The sequence below is a fragment of the Oncorhynchus mykiss genome, chromosome 7, assembly GCF_057628025.1.
Source record: "Oncorhynchus mykiss isolate SJ-2025 chromosome 7, ASM5762802v1, whole genome shotgun sequence".
Lineage (NCBI taxonomy): Eukaryota > Metazoa > Chordata > Actinopteri > Salmoniformes > Salmonidae > Oncorhynchus > Oncorhynchus mykiss.
This window is the reverse complement of record NC_143028.1, coordinates 41402970-41420724: the sequence shown is the minus strand read 5'-3', so window position 1 is coordinate 41420724 and position 17755 is coordinate 41402970. Positions and strand designations below refer to the sequence as shown.

The 17755-nt window shown below is 43.6% G+C and overlaps 1 protein-coding gene across 4 annotated transcripts in view; it reads right to left on the bottom strand.

Moving 5' to 3' along the window:
- The window catches only part of sema3fb (sema domain, immunoglobulin domain (Ig), short basic domain, secreted, (semaphorin) 3Fb), a 93456-nt gene that overhangs the window by 5633 nt on the left and 70068 nt on the right, over positions 1–17755 (bottom strand). For all 4 annotated transcript variants that reach the window (XM_021609475.3, XM_090240991.1, XM_021609472.3 and 1 more), the window contains 8 exons: positions 13099–13215; positions 12665–12804; positions 11190–11304; positions 2611–2680; positions 2319–2463; positions 1855–2077; positions 843–931; positions 688–729 (listed from right to left, as the gene is read on the bottom strand). In XM_021609475.3, coding sequence (XP_021465150.3) covers positions 688–729; positions 843–931; positions 1855–2077; positions 2319–2463; positions 2611–2680; positions 11190–11304; positions 12665–12804; positions 13099–13215 — 941 coding nt within the window. The remainder of the gene's footprint in view (positions 1–687; positions 730–842; positions 932–1854; positions 2078–2318; positions 2464–2610; positions 2681–11189; positions 11305–12664; positions 12805–13098; positions 13216–17755) is intronic.

The window sequence follows — 17755 nt, the reverse complement described above, 5'->3', positions numbered from 1 at the left end:
AGTTACAGAGCTTCATATAGGTAGCTCATGGCATTCTTAAATCATTTCCCTTCATTTAATTCACTCCCTCCTCTTTATCCTACGAAATATACACTATCGTTCAAAAGCTTGGGGTCACTTAGAAATGTCCTTATTTTTGAAAGAAAAACTTTTTTTTGTCCATTAAAATAACGTCAAATTGATCAGAAACACAGTGTAGACATTGTTAATGTTGTAAATGACTATTATAGCAGGAAACGGCTGATTTGTAATGGAATATCTACACAGGCGTACAGAGGCCCATTATCAGCAACCATCACTCCTGTGTTCCATGGCACGGTGTGTTAGCTAATGCAAGTTTATCATTTTAAAAGGCTAATTGAAACCATTTTACAATGATGTTAGCACAGCTGAAAACTGGTGTTCTAATTTAAGAAGCAATAAAACTGATAATCTTTAGACGAGTTGTGTATCTGGAGCATCAGCATTTGTGGGTTCAATCACAGGCTCAAAATGGCCAGAAACAAAGAACCTCCTTCTTAAACTCGTCAGTCTATTCAGTTATTTACAACATTAACAATGTCTACACTTGTATTTCTGATCAATTTGATGTTATTTTAATGGACAAAAAAAAGTGTTTTACTTTTAAAAAATAAGGACATTTCTCAGTGATTTCTAAGTCTATTAGGTAAGCTTATACATGCTTACCCTTTTGGACGAAATCTTCATGGTTGTAATTGGAGTTGGAACCTGGAATGTGGAGACAATGCATTGATGGGTCTTCTAAAGTATCTTTATTGAAAATAGACGTGGATATAGGCAGAGAGAGAGAGAGAGACAGAAGAAAGACAGTGAGTGCTCACCTTGAACACCTCAACCTCCTCCAGGACCAGTTCTTCAGTCTGCAGGTCGTCTTTGGGCAGAACAATCACCTTCTGAACCGTCCCCCTGTCTGTGGCCCAGGGAAACACCTGAGAGTTAATATCACTACACACACCTACTGTGGCTTGACACTACCCTGCTTATGTAAAGGTTCATCCTCACTGCTCATTCCATCAGGCTTTACACTTCAGTACTCTTCACCTCTTTCAGACAGCTCTCTCTCAGTGTTCACCTTTGTGCTCCCCTATATGAACATCATCTCTTTCACTTGCTTAGTACTGCATGTCAACTGGCATAACGTTCTCCTCTTCCTCCCTGCGCCCCGTTCTACAGGAGCCAGGAGGTAGGAATTTCCCCCCAGACAGCCCAGCCGCGCCCCAACAGAATGGCATGTTTGATTTCTGCACCCAGGCATTCCTGAGTGCAGGATACCTGAGATTTATTATGACTCTCAATGTGCCCCAACGCAGCGATGAATGCGTGCTCCTGACGGCGGCTCAAAGGAGAGACATTCCACTGACTCCCGGCACAGTGGAGCACGGTGCACTCGTATAAAAACCCTTTAGTCTCCAAGAGATGCAGAGCAGAACAAAGACGGCACACTAAAGGGATAATGCGCGTAGGGGAGGAAAAAAAACGTAAAATCTCTACTGCTGCACTATGCTGGTGGTGAGATTAGTATAATGGATTTCATTACTGTAACCCCCCACCTCCATTCCCCCTCCTCTCACCCATTCCCCCTGACCTGCAGGTAGAGACCTCAAAAGCTTTTACTTCAAGTGAATGACACAAAGGACGACCCTGTTTATTGGTTAAACATTCATTTTGACAAAAAGGGGGTCAGAAGCTTTTCTCCTGGTGATAAATGATCATGAGAAAGACACCAGGTCCATCTGGTGGAGTATTTGTACAAAGAGTTATAGAAAGTAACGCTAATGTGACTTTATGTAGGCCTACTTTATTTCACGTGAATATAAACCAGTGACGACTCACCAGTTCCCAGGAACAGCACTTCATAGTTCCCGTCTGCGGCGGCCACCTGGTCCACAGTGATGGTGGTGAACTCGTAGTCCACGTTGGTCCGGACCACCAGGGGGCGCTTGTGCATTGGGTACACTGCATTGTACATGTTGGGGTGGTTCCTCATGAAGTTGATGACTTCGTCTGGGTAGTCTTTGGTGGACTTCATGTTGGGGGTGAACGTTCCACCTGGGCACTGTGGTTGAAAATGAAACAAGCATTAAAACTTTGCCTCTCACCACAGAAACAACAACAACCACTTATCCACAGCATCAACATGGGAGACATGAGGACTCTTATAGCAGGAGAACACGGCTATGGAGGCTAATGTTTGTGTCCTGCTTGACAGACAGACGGTTTCTATTTAAAGTCTAAGTGTCTCTTATGCCAGCGTGGTTTGGTATTAACACTCATGGCCATGGGAGGGTGAGGCTCACCGTCCCAGGTCGAGGGTAGGGGATCTTCCCAGTGTAGGCGACCCACTGGTAGTTGGGCCCTTCTTTGTGGGCGAAGGGCCCATTGAAGACCTGGCGGATGTCTGCCATGGAGTAGACACACACTGCTGAGCCCCTAAACACTGAGCTGTGTGGAGAGGGGAGAGACAGACAGCTCATCGGGTTAAGAACTGAAACAACTAATAGGGACACCATATGACAACGAAAGTGTATTTAAATAATTATTCTTCAATGTTTCTAATAAAAGTTTCTGAAAACAAGTTTGACCACTCACCCCGAGACGGAAAAGACTCCGTAGATAACAGGATTCTTGGTGTCCTGGGTCGGCTGTATGTAAACGTCTCCTTAAAGAGATACACAGCAAGAATCACGTCAGTGCAAAGAGAAGGTAGTATTTACAGAGGTCCAGTCAATCCACCTTTCGCTTTTCACACCTTTTGGCAAAACCTGAACTCCCATCAGAACAGCTCTGCTCTTAGGGATGTCAAACAGGAGGAGCAAATGCACACAGTGTCTCTCCTCTCCTCTTTTAGAGGGCAGCTCAGAGGCACGCATTTCATTTCTCTTTATCATCACATGAATCGTTTCTATTTCACTTTGACCTGCGTTGCTGGAGCTCAGAGCTCAACATTTTCACTGTACCCTGTGATTAGACCTGCAACACTACATGTAGCGATTCAACTTCTAATCTAAATCTAATGTCAAGCTTTGTGTTGCTTGAAGACGTTGTGTGACCGGACCACAATCATGCAGGGGTGGCAGGTGGTTAGAGTGTTAGATCGATCGTGCTAGATCGAATCCCCGAGCTGACAAGGTAAAAATCTGTCGTTCTGCCCCTGAACAAGGCAGTTAACCCACTGTTCCTAGGCCATCATGGTAAACAAGAATTTTGTTCTGAACTGACTTGCCTAGTTAAATAAAAAATGTGGTGGGCTTGATGCAATTGGAGATAAACTAGCCTAGCAGTGAGGATGGGGTCAAAATGAAAGGAGGAGAAGATGTGGCTTGCCTTTTCCTCCAGGGCTGTACGACTGACATCCATCATACTGCTGACAGAAACAGGAAGGGTAAGCCCATGACACATCTTTACAGAGCAACAGGAAACTAACAGAGACAAACGTCCACAGGATTCCTCCCTAGGCCAAGATGAAGGCTACAGTACTGTCTGTACAGTACACAATATGATAAAACAAAGACAAAGTGCTTCAGAGACCACACCTTTGAACAGTAAGCATTCTATCCAGTAGCGGATATTCCCAACTGAACCCAGAGGGTAATGAAACTCATTATTGAGCATCTATGTTTGCAGAACAATTAATAGAAAATACCAAACTGGGACACCATGTAAAGCTATATAGCAATGAAACCCACACAGTCGCCTGAGGTGTCTAGGTTTGAGTGAGACAACATGATTGCTGTGTCACCTGAGAGTTTTCTCCGGAATCTGAGTTATTTAATACGTGACGAACAGACACTTTCCACTTCCGGTGTCCAAGGTTGGAAGGGGTGGCAGTTGGGCTTTGTTCTAAGCCCTAGATTAGGGGTGTCAAACTCAATCCTAGTGTCTGCTGGTTTTTGGTTTTTCCTTTCAATTAAGCCCTACACAACCAGGTGAGGGTAGTTCTTTACTAATCAGTGACCTTAATGAATCAAATCAAGTACATTGGAGGAGCGAAAACCTGCAGACATTCCCCCCGTGGAATAAGTTTGAAACGTGCCTTAGAGGACGATGAAATCATACCTCACATGCCTCTGGGGGTCCCAGAGAGAAACTCCAACCAATGTATTTCTGGTTGGAGCCCAGGTGGCTGCAGAAGGAGACCTACTTTAGATCTGATTGGCCTCCGGCCAATAGTGATTGTCTCTCCTTGCTGGCCTGCTTTCTGACTGGCCCACATTCTCCTCTCAGGAGTCACATCCACCTCACAGAACAGAACTCAATAGTAAGTCAGACTACTTGTGTGCAGTAGGGAAATGGCCATTGGCCAGAGGATAAAGACACTGCATGTCTACATGCAAGAGCCTGTGAAGAGCCTGTGAGAACTCAAATTGAAAGCATTATCATGCAATGGACTCCAATGAGACATATGATAAATTCTGCTAGTCTACAATTCTTCCTTTTGCTTAGACTGGGCACATTGTTATTCACTAGGATTAGCAATTCGACATACTTAATAGAATACAGAGAGAAAGGCTGTCAGGGTTGTCATATAACAGATGAGCCCCACCAAGAAACACAGCTGTTCCACTACAGGAAGTGATGAATCAGATACCGTAGACTACACTGCAATCACAAACAGCCAGAAAACCAGAGCTATCATTAGCTCAATACAGTTGTCTGTTCGAGTCTGTTGTCTCCCAAAAATGTTATTATTATTATGAAAAAAGCTACTTGATTTGAAATTGAAATATTCTGACAGGGCAGAGAAGAGTTGGCAACAGGAAGGCTTCTCACGTGCATGTTAGTAAGAGCTGTGAGTGAATCCAGACTCCAAACTGCCCTTTCACCTTCCTACTTTTGCAAGGCAATAAAAATCCTGTCTTAACATTTTTCGTTTCCTCAAAAGTATGAATGCATTTTTCCTAGAGCTTAGCGTGATATTGCCCTCTACCTCTCCCCCTTCTCTTTCAGTCTTTCTTTCCCTCTACCACTCTTGTTCATCTCTCATAAAGTCTTCTCTGTGAAATCCATGCGCAGGTACCTGCGGATTGTTGAAGCAGTGAGATTGATTAGAGTAGCTTCAAAAGTGTAAATATTGTTGATGCTCAATTTCATGCAATGCACTTCCTTATTTATATAAAACCATACAATCTAAACCTTTACAGTATCAATTTCTATAATTGCTTTGCATTATTCATTTTGACATAGAATACAAGCACATGTGCCTGGATAAGGGCCTCTACCTTGTGTTTCAATTTACTGGGGGTCATTTAGGTGCAAGTTCTCAAGTAGAGCCAAATCTTTAACTCTTCTCAACTGTAAAACTCTCTGGGTCTCTGGCGTCCGAAGGTAACAGCAGTCACACATAAAACTGTTGCCACACAAGGAATACAGCTGGGCTGGAAGGCTCATCAAAGTTCACAATAATTACCCCAAGGTCCTCTTTACTTTACTACTACACTAATAGAGAGTGAAAATGTAAGTTCATCTGTTCTCTTTATCCAGGCACATACCATAACTCCACCGCCACCATGGGGCACTCTGTTGAAAACGTTGACATCTGCCAACGGCTCGCCCACACGACACCATACGACACTTTGGTCTGCGGTTGTGAGGCCTGTTGGATGTACTGACCAATTCTCTAAAACAACGTTGGAGGAGGCTTATGGTAGAGAAATTAAAATGTAATTATCTGGCAACAGCTCTGGTGGACATTCCTGCAGTCAGCATGCGAATAGCACACTCCCTCAAAACTTGAGACATGTGTGGCATTGTGTTGTGTGACAAAACTGCACACTTTAGAGTGGGCTTTATTGTGCAAAGCACAATGTGCACCTGTGCAATGATAATGCTGTTTAATCAACTAATTCTTGATGTGTTAGACCTGTCAGGTCGATGGATTATTTTGTCTCACTAACAGGGATGTACACATTTGTGCAAAACATTTGAGAGAAATAAGCTTTTTGTGCATATGGAACATTTCTGGGATCTTTTATTGCAGCTCATGAAACGGGGTGGGACCATCACGTTGCATTTATATTTTTGTTCAGTGTAGAAGGCACATAGAACTTGTTGCCCTGCAGTACTGGAGTAATCCTTCCATCCTTATTCTCCCCTGTCAACACCACAACCCGAGCATGGACCGACAGATGTAGGATCTTCATTGGATCACTCCTTTGTTGCTGAGAATTTTTGTGGCACAGCAGGAACTGCAAACTTGTAGTGCATTCAAGGTTTAAAAAGACTGTCATTTCCACTTTAAAATGTCAGCCCTAACACCCCCTACAAAATACACTACATGACAGAAAGTATGTAGACACCTGTTCGTCAAACATCTCATTCCAAAATCATGGGTTTTGGAATGAGATGTTCGACGAGGCGGAGTTAGTCCCCCTTTTGCTGCTATAACAGCCTCCACTCTTCTGGGAAGGCTTTTCACTAGATGTTGGAACATTGCTGCAGGGACTTGCTTCCATTCATCCACAAGAGCATTAGTGAGGTCGGACACTGATGTTGGGCGATTAGACCTGGCTCGTAGTCCGCATTCCAATTAATCCCAAAGGTGCTCGGTGGAGTTGAGGTCAGGGCTCTGAGCAAGCCAGCATCCCGGAGTCACCTCTTCACTGTTGGCATTGAGACTGGTGTTTTGCGGGTACTATTAAATTAAGCTGCCAGTTGAGGACTTGTGAAGCGTCTGTTTCTCAAACTAGACACTCTAATGTACTTGTCCTCTTGCTCAGTTGTGCACCAGGGCCTTCCACTCCTCTTTCTATTCTGGTTAGAGACAGTTTGCTCTGTTTTGTGAAGGGAGTAGTACACAGCGTTGTACGAGATCTTCAGTTTCTTGGCAATTTCTCGCATGGAATAGCCTTCATTTCTCAGAACAAGAATAGACTGACGAGTTTCATAAGAAAATTATTCTTTTCTGGCCATTTTGCACCTGTAATCGAACCCCCAAATGCTGATGCTCCAGATACTCAACTAGTCTAAAGAGGGCCGTTTTATTGCTTCTTTAATTAGATCAACAGTTTTCAGCTGTGCCAACATAATTGCAAAAGGGTTTTCGAATGATCAATTAGCCTTTTAAATGATAAACTTGGATTAGCTAACACAACATGCCATTGGAACACAGGAGTGATGGTTGCTGATAATGGGCCTCTGCACCCCTATGTAGATATTCCACTAAAAATCAGCTGTTTCCAGCTACAATTTGATGTTGTTTTAAAGGACAAGTGCTTTCAAAAACAAGGACATTTCTAATTGACCCCAAACTTTTGAATGGTAGTGTACATATACAGTGCCTTGCGAAAGTATTCGGCCCCCTTGAACTTTGCGACCTTTTGCCACATTTCAGGCTTCAAACATAAAGATATAAAACTGTATTTTTTTGTGAAGAATCAACAACAAGTGGGACACAATCATGAAGTGGAACGACATTTATTGGATATTTCAAACTTTTTTAACAAATCAAAAACTGAAAAATTGGGCGTGCAAAATTATTCAGCCCCCTTAAGTTAATACTTTGTAGCGCCACCTTTTGCTGCGATTACAGCTGTAAGTCGCTTGGGGTATGTCTCTATCAGTTTTGCACATCGAGAGACTGAATTTTTTTCCCATTCCTACTTGCAAAACAGCTCGAGCTCAGCAAGGTTGGATGGAGAGCATTTGTGAACAGCAGTTTTCAGTTCTTTCCACAGATTCTCGATTGGATTCAGGTCTGGACTTTGACTTGGCCATTCTAACACCTGGATATTTTTATTTTTGAACCATTCCATTGTAGATTTTGCTTTATGTTTTGGATCATTGTCTTGTTGGAAGACAAATCTCCGTCCCAGTCTCAGGTCTTTTGCAGACTCCATCAGGTTTTCTTCCAGAATGGTCCTGTATTTGGCTCCATCCATCTTCCCATCAATTTTAACCATCTTCCCTGTCCCTGCTGAAGAAAAGCAGGCCCAAACCATGATGCTGCCACCACCATGTTTTACAGTGGAGATGGTGTGTTCAGGGTGATGAGCTGTGTTGCTTTTACGCCAAACATAACGTTTTGCATTGTTGCCAAAAAGTTCCATTTTGGTTTCATCTGACCAGAGCACCTTCTTCCACATGTTTGGTGTGTCTCCCAGGTGGCTTGTGGCAAACTTTAAACAACACTTTTTATGAATATCTTTAAGAAATGGCTTTCTTCTTGCCACTCTTCCATAAAGGCCAGATTAGTGCAATATACGACTGATTGTTGTCCTATGGACAGAGTCTCCCACCTCAGCTGTAGATCTCTGCAGTTCATCCAGAGTGATCATGGACCTCTTGGCTGCATCTCTGATCAGTCTTCTCCTTGTATGAGCTGAAAGTTTAGAGGGACGGCCAGGTCTTGGTAGATTTGCAGTGGTCTGATACTCCTTCCATTTCAATATTATTGCTTGCACAGTGCTCCTTGGGATGTTTAAAGCTTGGGAAATATTTTTGTATCCAAATCCAGCTTTAAACTTCTTCACGACAGTATCTCGGACCTGCCTGGTGTGTTCCTTGTTCTTCATGATGCTCTCTGCGCTTTTAACGGACCTCTGAGACTATCACAGTGCAGGTGCATTTATACGGAGACTTGATTACACACAGGTGGATTGTATTTATCATCATTAGTCATTTAGGTCAACATTGGATCATTCAGAGATCCTCACTGAACTTCTGGAGAGAGTTTGCTGCACTGAAAGTAAAGGGGCTGAATAATTTTGCACGCCCAATTTTTCAGTTTTTGAGTTGTTAAATTTTTTTTAAATATCCAATAAATGTCGTTCCACTTCATGATTGTGTCCCACTTGTTGTTGATTCTTCACAAAAAAATACAGTTTTATATCTTTATGTTTGAAGCCTGAAATGTGGCCAAAGGTCGCAAAGTTCAAGGGGGCCGAATACTTTCGCAAGGCACTGTATAATCCACAAAATAATTCACATTTCCTGTTGCCGCAGGATTACTTTCCTGCTGTAGCAAACTGGCTCAAATGAAGATCCTACACCTGTATTTAGACCAGACATTATAACCCATCAGTAAACTGGAGACTTGGCATGGAGCTCACCTATACCCAGTTAAACACATGCACTTCCTGGGGGTACAGTGCCTGGCAGGAGTGGGCAGTGGCCACTGGCATCAGGTCTGTCTGACCTTTGCTTCCTAGTTCGGGACGTACTGTATGGATGTACTGCATGGACAGCCTGTTGCTAAGCTGCGTCTGCACTGTTCATTAGGAGACTGCAACAGCCCGTGTCTTTACACATTTACAGCTTTATTAAAGTACTATCCTGAACGGTGCACTGTACATGTGAACCAGTGCCAGCTCTCCACACTCCTCTAAACCCAGTGTGCACGGCATGCCTGTGTCAATACTGAGCCGACTAATAAAGACACAAAGTAGTTTATAACCGTAGAGTACGCTGCTCACGGTTTGGATATCCTTTCATTTACTTAGGCAAAATGGTTATATAGCACCAGTAGCTGGGTTTACATACAATTGCCACAGATTTTCATGCAAACATTCTAAAAATCTGTGCATTTTCCAACCAGTGGTGTGTTTCCACCAAACGGACTTGTTGCAGATAAAGAATCAGTGTGTGATGACGTAGTGCACACAAAATGTACTTCTTCGCTTCCTTGTACTTAATAAAAATCTGAAGTTCAATGTGTTTCCATTGCATTTTAAACTCTACCAATAGTTTAGTCACTGTTGCACAAAACTGTAACTGTTGCATTAAACTGTTGCATTAAATAGAAATGTGCCTACTGGCGAGGCATGTGCGCTCTAGCCCAGGGTCCCCCCCCCCCCCCCCCCCCCATTATTGGAAAGGAGATCAAGATCACTGTGCACTTTCCTCTCTGTAACTTATTTCATATTTAGCCTAATAGGCTGCATGGTTTCCCGAGTCGTAGTGGGAGGAATACAGACCATGTCTGTATTCCGTGACTCCAAGTTGACTTCGATATGATAGTTGTTATATCAATATTTTGCGCATTTAATTTCACCGACCATGTTGAACTAACAAATGGTCTGTCGGCATTTATAAAGTTGTACCAAAACGTACTGTTTCCATCGCAGCTTTAGTGATTTTATTTTAATACACGGTATGACTTAACTCGCATAAAAACTTTGGATGGAAACGTTACTGAGAGAGAAAAAAACTTGCAAGACTAATGCACACGCAAGCAGAATGAATCAACCATAACCTACACCGTAGTTCAATTAGGCATAATGCAAGAGTGCACTCTGGGACTATAAACAGAGGTCAAATAGAAAGCAACACAAGCTTTTCATTCTTGAGGTTAGAACTTGCCTACTGTAGGCTCGGTCTTAGAATAATCAGAACTCTTATCATTCCAACATTCTATTTGGAAGCAGTGAGAAAGAGATAGAAAGACATGGTAATGGGCTTGACAGTCCTGCCTGGCTACTTGATCTGTCTGCCACGAGGCAGCAAGCCCCTCATATCCAGTCTATGACAGGATGGGAGTGCTTCCCAGACACCTTTTACTGCACAGCAAGGAAAAAGGAGCCTTTTGTTTGAGACATCTTGAAAGAAAATAACAACTATAGTACCGGAGTGTGCGCAATTCCCATTACAGCATGCCGTATGGGCCACAGGAGGATTGAGAGGAGGTTGTGTAATGGAAGAGGCTGCCATATGGTGCAGAGACTGGGCTGTGTGCAGTGCAGCGCAGTGTAGTCAGGCACTTGTCAGGTGGTGGTATGCAGAGCTAAAACTGGCCTTAGATGAGCCTGGTTGGATAGTGCAAGCAGGGTTATGAAAGACAGGCAACACCAACTAGTTCCTCTATCAAGGGTGGGCATTTCCAGTCCTCAGGGGCCTGATTAGTGTCACAGTTTTGCCCCAGCCCCAGATAACACACCTGACTCCAATAATCACCTAATCAGGGTCTTCAGTTTAGAATGCAATATGATTAATCAGCTTTAGGGGATGGAGAAAAAGTGTGACACCATTCAGGCACCCGAGGATTGGAGTTGCCCACCTCTGCAACTGGTCTGGAGTCAATTCCACCACCATCATCTTTAACTGGTCTCTATTTGACACAGTTTTAATACAGATGAGAAACCTCAAGATATTCAACAGGCTGTCTGGTTCCTCGTTCCTTACTTTGATGTGGATCGCGGATGAAACCACAGTAAAGGGGAGGAAGGAGAACTCACGGAGCTCGTCGAAGTGCGTCTCAATCCCGTCGGCTCCCGGCACTGAGCAGATGAGCCGTGCCTTCAGGAAAGTGCTCCACTTGTTGACCAGGCAGCAGTGTCCACCATCATCATTCTGCAGAGAGGGGGAGAAAACACAGTCTTCATCACACACACACTCACATCCTCTGTCCAAAAACAAACAGGTGGAGCCACCCACATACATTGTACATATTTTAAAAAGCAGGCCGGTTTTGAGAGCGGCCCTGCAAAACGTTGAGAAATGCTTAGATGTGGGGGGATGAGATGGTAAACACTGTCTCCTCTTATTTAGAGCCTCTCCCATCTGTCATGGAGCAGGGCCAAATTCCAGTCTAGTGAGGGACAGTCAAACCCAGTAGATGTGATTTAGAGGTTTCCTCCTCCTTAACCAACACATTCTCCTTCAGGCACGTTCCACTTTGATGGGGAAAACACACTGCCGTGTCATATATTGAAAAAATATTGCTGTAGCAAATTGTTTTCACCACATATAACATTTTAATACCCACATGACTGTTGTAGGCCTGTACATACTGCACACTACCTTCTACACACATGTATTTGGAATAAATCCCTAAATGGGATTTGAAATTGTTTTCACTCCATTTTTAGAGCAACTACGCTGTACAGTTGTTCATGTTTTGGGGTATGAGGAGTGTATAGAGCCAATAAAGTGACTGGCATTAAGAGCATCCAGATGTGTATGGAAGTGAGAATGATAGAACAGCATCCCTGGGGACCAGTGTAAAAAACATTGAGAGGGGAATGAGTGTTTGTGTGCAGGGTCACTGCCTCACCCATTCAAATAAACACAGTGGTGAGCTGTGGAAGAACTGGAGCATGGTGACTAACTGAATAAACACTACGCTCTCCATGTTTGTAAGCTAAGCCCAGAAAGATGCATCCTAAGCTCCAAGTATACCCTACAGGGGACAAACACATTCCCTGTTATTCGTTTTTGCTGTTCTTCTCAATTTGTAGCTCTGGGGGTAGAAGGTCAGGGCCGTGCTTTTATTAAGACAGTGTGTGGTTAATTACCACAGGCACTAGAGAATAATGATGTCGAAGGGCTGCTGGGCTGGTTTAGAGGCTCTGGACTTTACCAAGCTGTTAACTGAATACCTAATATACTACATCCTTTAGAGTTTTTTAAGACTACCAGTCAGGAGAGGTCAGAGGATCATGGGGTCTTAGGTCAGAGTACCATCTCATGGACAGAGGCATGCATTGTACACAGGAAGGTTAAATAGACATGTGGATTTCAGCGAGTTGGTGTTAGACTAACACAAGTAGTTCCACACCCAGGAAGTCCCGACAAAACTGGTTCCTTTCCCTTTCTTAAAGAAACTAGGGTTTATTTGTCATGTTGTGCATGTCACATGTACTGTTACTTGACAGTTCTGAGGTGAACGTGGCCTCATTATTAATACACTCCATTCTGAGGCTGTGCTCACCAGGCAGATCCGACCGATGCGGGCCTGAGTCACGGGACTCTGGCCCATCTCAGCAGACGTCTCACGGAAGAAGAAGTAAAGCTTGTCGTCATTCCTCTCTGCGCTGTCAGGGATGAGCTGCACATGGACAAAGGACGGGTCTGGAAGAAGGAGAGAGAGAAGGAGTGCGAGAAGCTTAGGAGGAGATACATTTCACTGAACATCTGGTTAATATCATTTACAAACTGTCTGCATTCCGTGTTTAATAAAGGATTCGATTTTGTAAACATGAACATGATTAAACTTTTCAATAGTTTCGGCTCACATGTTGACAAATGGCACTTTCAAATCCGTGCCATCCCATGCATAAATTACAGCACAGTAGTCTTAATAGCATAGACAAGCTCTTGTATAACACATATCTCGAGTGCCAAAGAAGCCATTTATTTATTTACCATTTAACCATCTGGAGTTATACTGGTCTGTACGCATGGCGGTCTGTTTCCCAGTACGGAAGATGGCAGAGTCTGTTCCCATGAAGTCAATGTAGACCCCAGCATAGAGTTCACCGTCTGAGAGAAAAGGAAAAGAGAGACGGAAGGACAGAGGGAGAGAGAGAGAGAGAGAGAGAGAGAGAGAGAGAGAGAGATTAAATCGGCTGAGCCAAATACTTTTGACTCTTTGATATAAAGCCAGCCACACCCTTGGCATGAAGGACTGAGGCTCTCCTTACGCAGAACCCCCCACCCCCATAATTAAACCTTTAGTCCCTGGCAGGTCCCCTGACAGGACCCTAGTGCCCAATACCTCAGGGCTTTCCATCCCCTACGTCCAGATACATATCTTTAGACTGTCATCATCACGGTGCCTGTGTAAAAGACATCTTTAGCACATAATGTGGACAAAGACAGATGAACAACACACATTATATTACACAATCATACATAAGGAGGATTGCACGGTTTGCCACTAACCAGGCCTTTTAAAGTTATGTACAGAGAAGGAGGACCATAGTCTTGTTAGTCAGTGGGGAGGCTGGGTGTTGGTCCTTCAGTTGCTGGTTGGGCCTCATATTGTTTTCTTTTGTTCTACTGTATTATTGACTATGTTTTGTTTATTCCATGTGTAACGCTGTGTTGTTGTATGTGTCGAATTGCTCTGCTTTATCTTGGCCAGGTCGCAGTTGCAAAGGAGAACTTGTTCTCAACTAGCCTACCTGGCTAAATAAAGGTGAAATATATATATTAAATATGACAGCAGGTGTCTCAGCATGCATTTGACAGCTACGGGGAGTTCTCAAGGGTGGGGTTATCAGGACAACGGGCTCAGGGCAAACGGATCAACAACTAAACTGCTAGTATGTACTAACTAGCAGTTAGTACAGGCAGTTTTGTAATACCTGTGGCAATCGAAAACGCCTAAACTGCCAAAACCTGCCAAACCAGAGGCCAGCTCACTAAGATATAACTTTACCCTGCGAGAGACACGCATTGGCAGGCAACAACCAATTTTGTCATAATAGCTGAGTGATTCAAGACTTAATTTGCTAGAATGGATGCGAAACTGGACAACAACCACACTCTAGTTACTTCTCAAGGCGGATCGTCAACCTTGAAGCAGCTGCTGAAAATACCTGGGTCTAAACACTAGAAACGTCAAGCTGAAGAGAGACATTGAAATGCAATTTAAAAATATATAATCTTTATTTAATTAGGCAAGTCAGTTAAGAACAAATTCTTATCTACAATGACAGCCTACCCCAGCCAAACGAGGCAGACGCTGGGACAATTGTGCACCGCCCTATGGAACTCCCAATCACAGCCGGAAATGATGCTGTCTGGATTTGAACCAGGTACTGCACTGATACCTCTTGCACTGGGTTGCATTATCTTAGACCACTGCAACACTCCACTACCCTAATGGTGAGGGTAATGGACCTAGACGGGCGCAGTAGGAACCAGAATGTGAGGATTGTGAATTTACCCGAAAAGACAGAAATGGACACACATCCCACTGCTTTTTTCTCCAAGTTCTTCGTGGAGGTCCTAGGGGAAGATGTTTTCCCCTCTCCTCCGGAGCTAGACAGGGCCCACCACAGCCTCATTCAGAAGCCTCGTGCTGTCATTGTTTGCTTCCACCGTTACCAAACTAAGGACCTTGTGTTGTTGACTGCACTGGGGAGTAGAAAACTTGGAAAACTATGGCCGAAAAAGTTTGCCCTGAGTTGCCACCGACTAGCTGGGCTACAACACTGGCTAGTTTGGCTGAGACTGGCTTTGCTAGCAAACCACAAAACTTTTTGGAGACAAAGGTACGGGACCTTCAGTTCATTATTGTCTGTTTAAACTAATGGATGTAGGCCTTTCCCCGACTAAAAAAAATATTGGTCGTCCAGGAGTCATCTATTCTTTTGACCAATCGATTGGTCAAAATGTTTAAATGTGTATTTTTCCATATATGTTTTAATCAAATCAACTATATGCACTGAGCTTGTCTGATGCTTTAAGCACACTGTTTGATGAAATAATTAAGACACAAATGAATAAAGGTAGTCCGACCACAATTGATTTGATTGTGGCGGGCCGGGCTCAGACTTGCTGTGCTGTGTTAAACAAAATGAAAGCGAGTGACTGTGTGACAAGCACCCGTTATCTCTCCCTCCTCCCTGCTGCAGCGACCACCACTGTCCCTTTCTGTCGTTAGCTGTAATCGTTCTAATTGTGCGTTGTGACAATGTCAAGCACTAAGTTGTAATCGTTCCTATATTAAACACTTTTTATTTTGGCTAATCTACAGTGGTAAGAAAAGGTATGTGAACCCTTTGCAAATTACCTGGGCCCAGTCAGAGTCCTGACCTCATCCCGATTGAGATGCTGTGGCATGACCTCAAGAGAGCAGTTCACACCAGACATCCCAAGAATATTGCTGAACTGAAATAGTTTTGTAAAAAGGGATGGTCCAAAATTCCTCCTGACCATTGTGCAGGTTTGCAACTACAGAAAACATTTGGTTGAGGTTATTTCTGCCAAAGGAGGATCAACCAGTTATTGAATGCAAGGGTACACATACTTTTTACACCCCGCACTGTGAATGTTTACACGGTGTGTTCAATAAAGACATGATCATTATTTGTGTTGTTAGTTTAAGCAGACTGTGTTTGTCTATAGTTGTGACGTTGATGAAGATCAGATCACATTTTATGACCAATTAATGCAGAAATCCAGGTATTTCCAAAGGGTTCACATACTTTTTCTTGCCACTGTACATCAGGTTTGATTGTTGTTGTTTTCCCCCTGTATTGGCCTGACTAACTATGACTATGTAGTTACATCCAATCGCTGTACCCACATGGCTAATAATACTCTTTCTTTTTGACAACACTCATTAATTGTGTGTTGTGATAATGCCATGTAAATCAGCTGATAATGATGCTGACCACCCCAAAAAATTCTGGACACTCACAACCTCACCTCACCAAACCTGTTGATTGATATTTTTGGCGTCACCCCAGAAGAGTTGTGTTTCCCAAAACTACAATGAGACACAATAATTGTTGCCGAATTGGAAGGAGACTGCCCCACCCTCTCATGTGTGGTGGTTGAGAGACATGATGTTCTTTCTAAAGTCGAAAAGATCTGCTACACCATTTGCGGGCCTGTAGATATGTTTCACAGAGCATAGCAGCCCCGAATCGCATCTCTTGATAAAACCACTGTTGTCGTTACAGAGGAGGATGGCTTGGGTACCCACACCTTGCATTATGGCCAAAGTCTAGGGCCCCTTTATCATCTATTCAGTAATTATTTATCTACTGACCTAATTATCTCTTAATTACTATTATTTAGTTATTTATTTATTGAACACATCCCCCCAATTGACTCTCTAATCATTATCTTTCTATCCATTTACCCTCCTGCCATTGCCAGGGGGGTACCTGGTGATGGCAGGAGGGAGGATGGGTGGTCTGTGGGTAGGGTGGAGGAAGGGTGGGCGTCGGGAAGGGTGGAGGGAGGGTGAACCGTGGGACTGAAGTGACAGCCAGGAAGGATCTTACTATCTTCCCGGTGGGTGGGAACTGGGGATGTGGGGTTGGGCTGGGATAGTGGGAAGGAAAGTTTTTGTTATGGTCATCCACAATTTTTTCTTATTTTTTCACACATTCTATGACTACATTTGACCATTTGTAACCTTAAAAAATGTCCCAAACTATGACAATATATACTCAAATGTTTCTCCTGATTGGTATCAATAAAACATTTTTAACACAAAGTAGTCTCCAGTTCTCAATTCCTGCCATCAGTCACCCATAGCTGATGCTAACTGGTGGAGACGGGGGTGGGGTTTCCTGGTTCCGCCCCGGTCAGCTGGCTGTATGCTACACTGACAATTTATACTGACTATTCCAACCCACAGAGTCAGAATCAACTTACATTGGTGGCAACTGTGAGGTCTGGCCCTGGCTGACTGACCTTGAGTGGCAGGCGGAGAACGCTCTACTACCTCATAAACACCAATATCATAAACATTACATCATGAAGTTACCAGAAACCAAACATGTTGCAAGGTGTCATGTGATTGCTCCTCGAACTTGGGCCAGGTAAGCAAAATATTGGATTTCTCATGAAGGTAAATGACCACAACAAATCATGTGAATATGTTCTTGGTATTTTTCCATTGGATGTCACGAAACCACGATGGAAAGGATTGGCTTATTAAAACAGTGAACCCAGTGGTATGTGCCCAGACTGCCCACTGCTCTTTCAATCCTAACAAAGCAAAATGCCTTCGGATTTTAGCATGAGAGATGAGATGACCATTCCACTGTGATCTATCTCATGGGAAATAGGCACAGAATGGAAAAGGACACTGTCTGGACATAACTTAGGCATTGAAACATTTTTTAAGTGTGCCAAAAACAAAATTGGCCATTAAATTGAGGATAGAGGAGGTGGCCATTTTTAGTAGTGGGAAATAAAAGGAGGCGTACACATGGGACATGGCCTCAAGGTCCCTCAGAGTCACTGAGAGAGCCATGGGGACAAACTGGATGATCTGGACTGGACTGGGGACCTCTCCAGCCATTCTCCAGCCATGTGGCCGAGTGTAGATGAT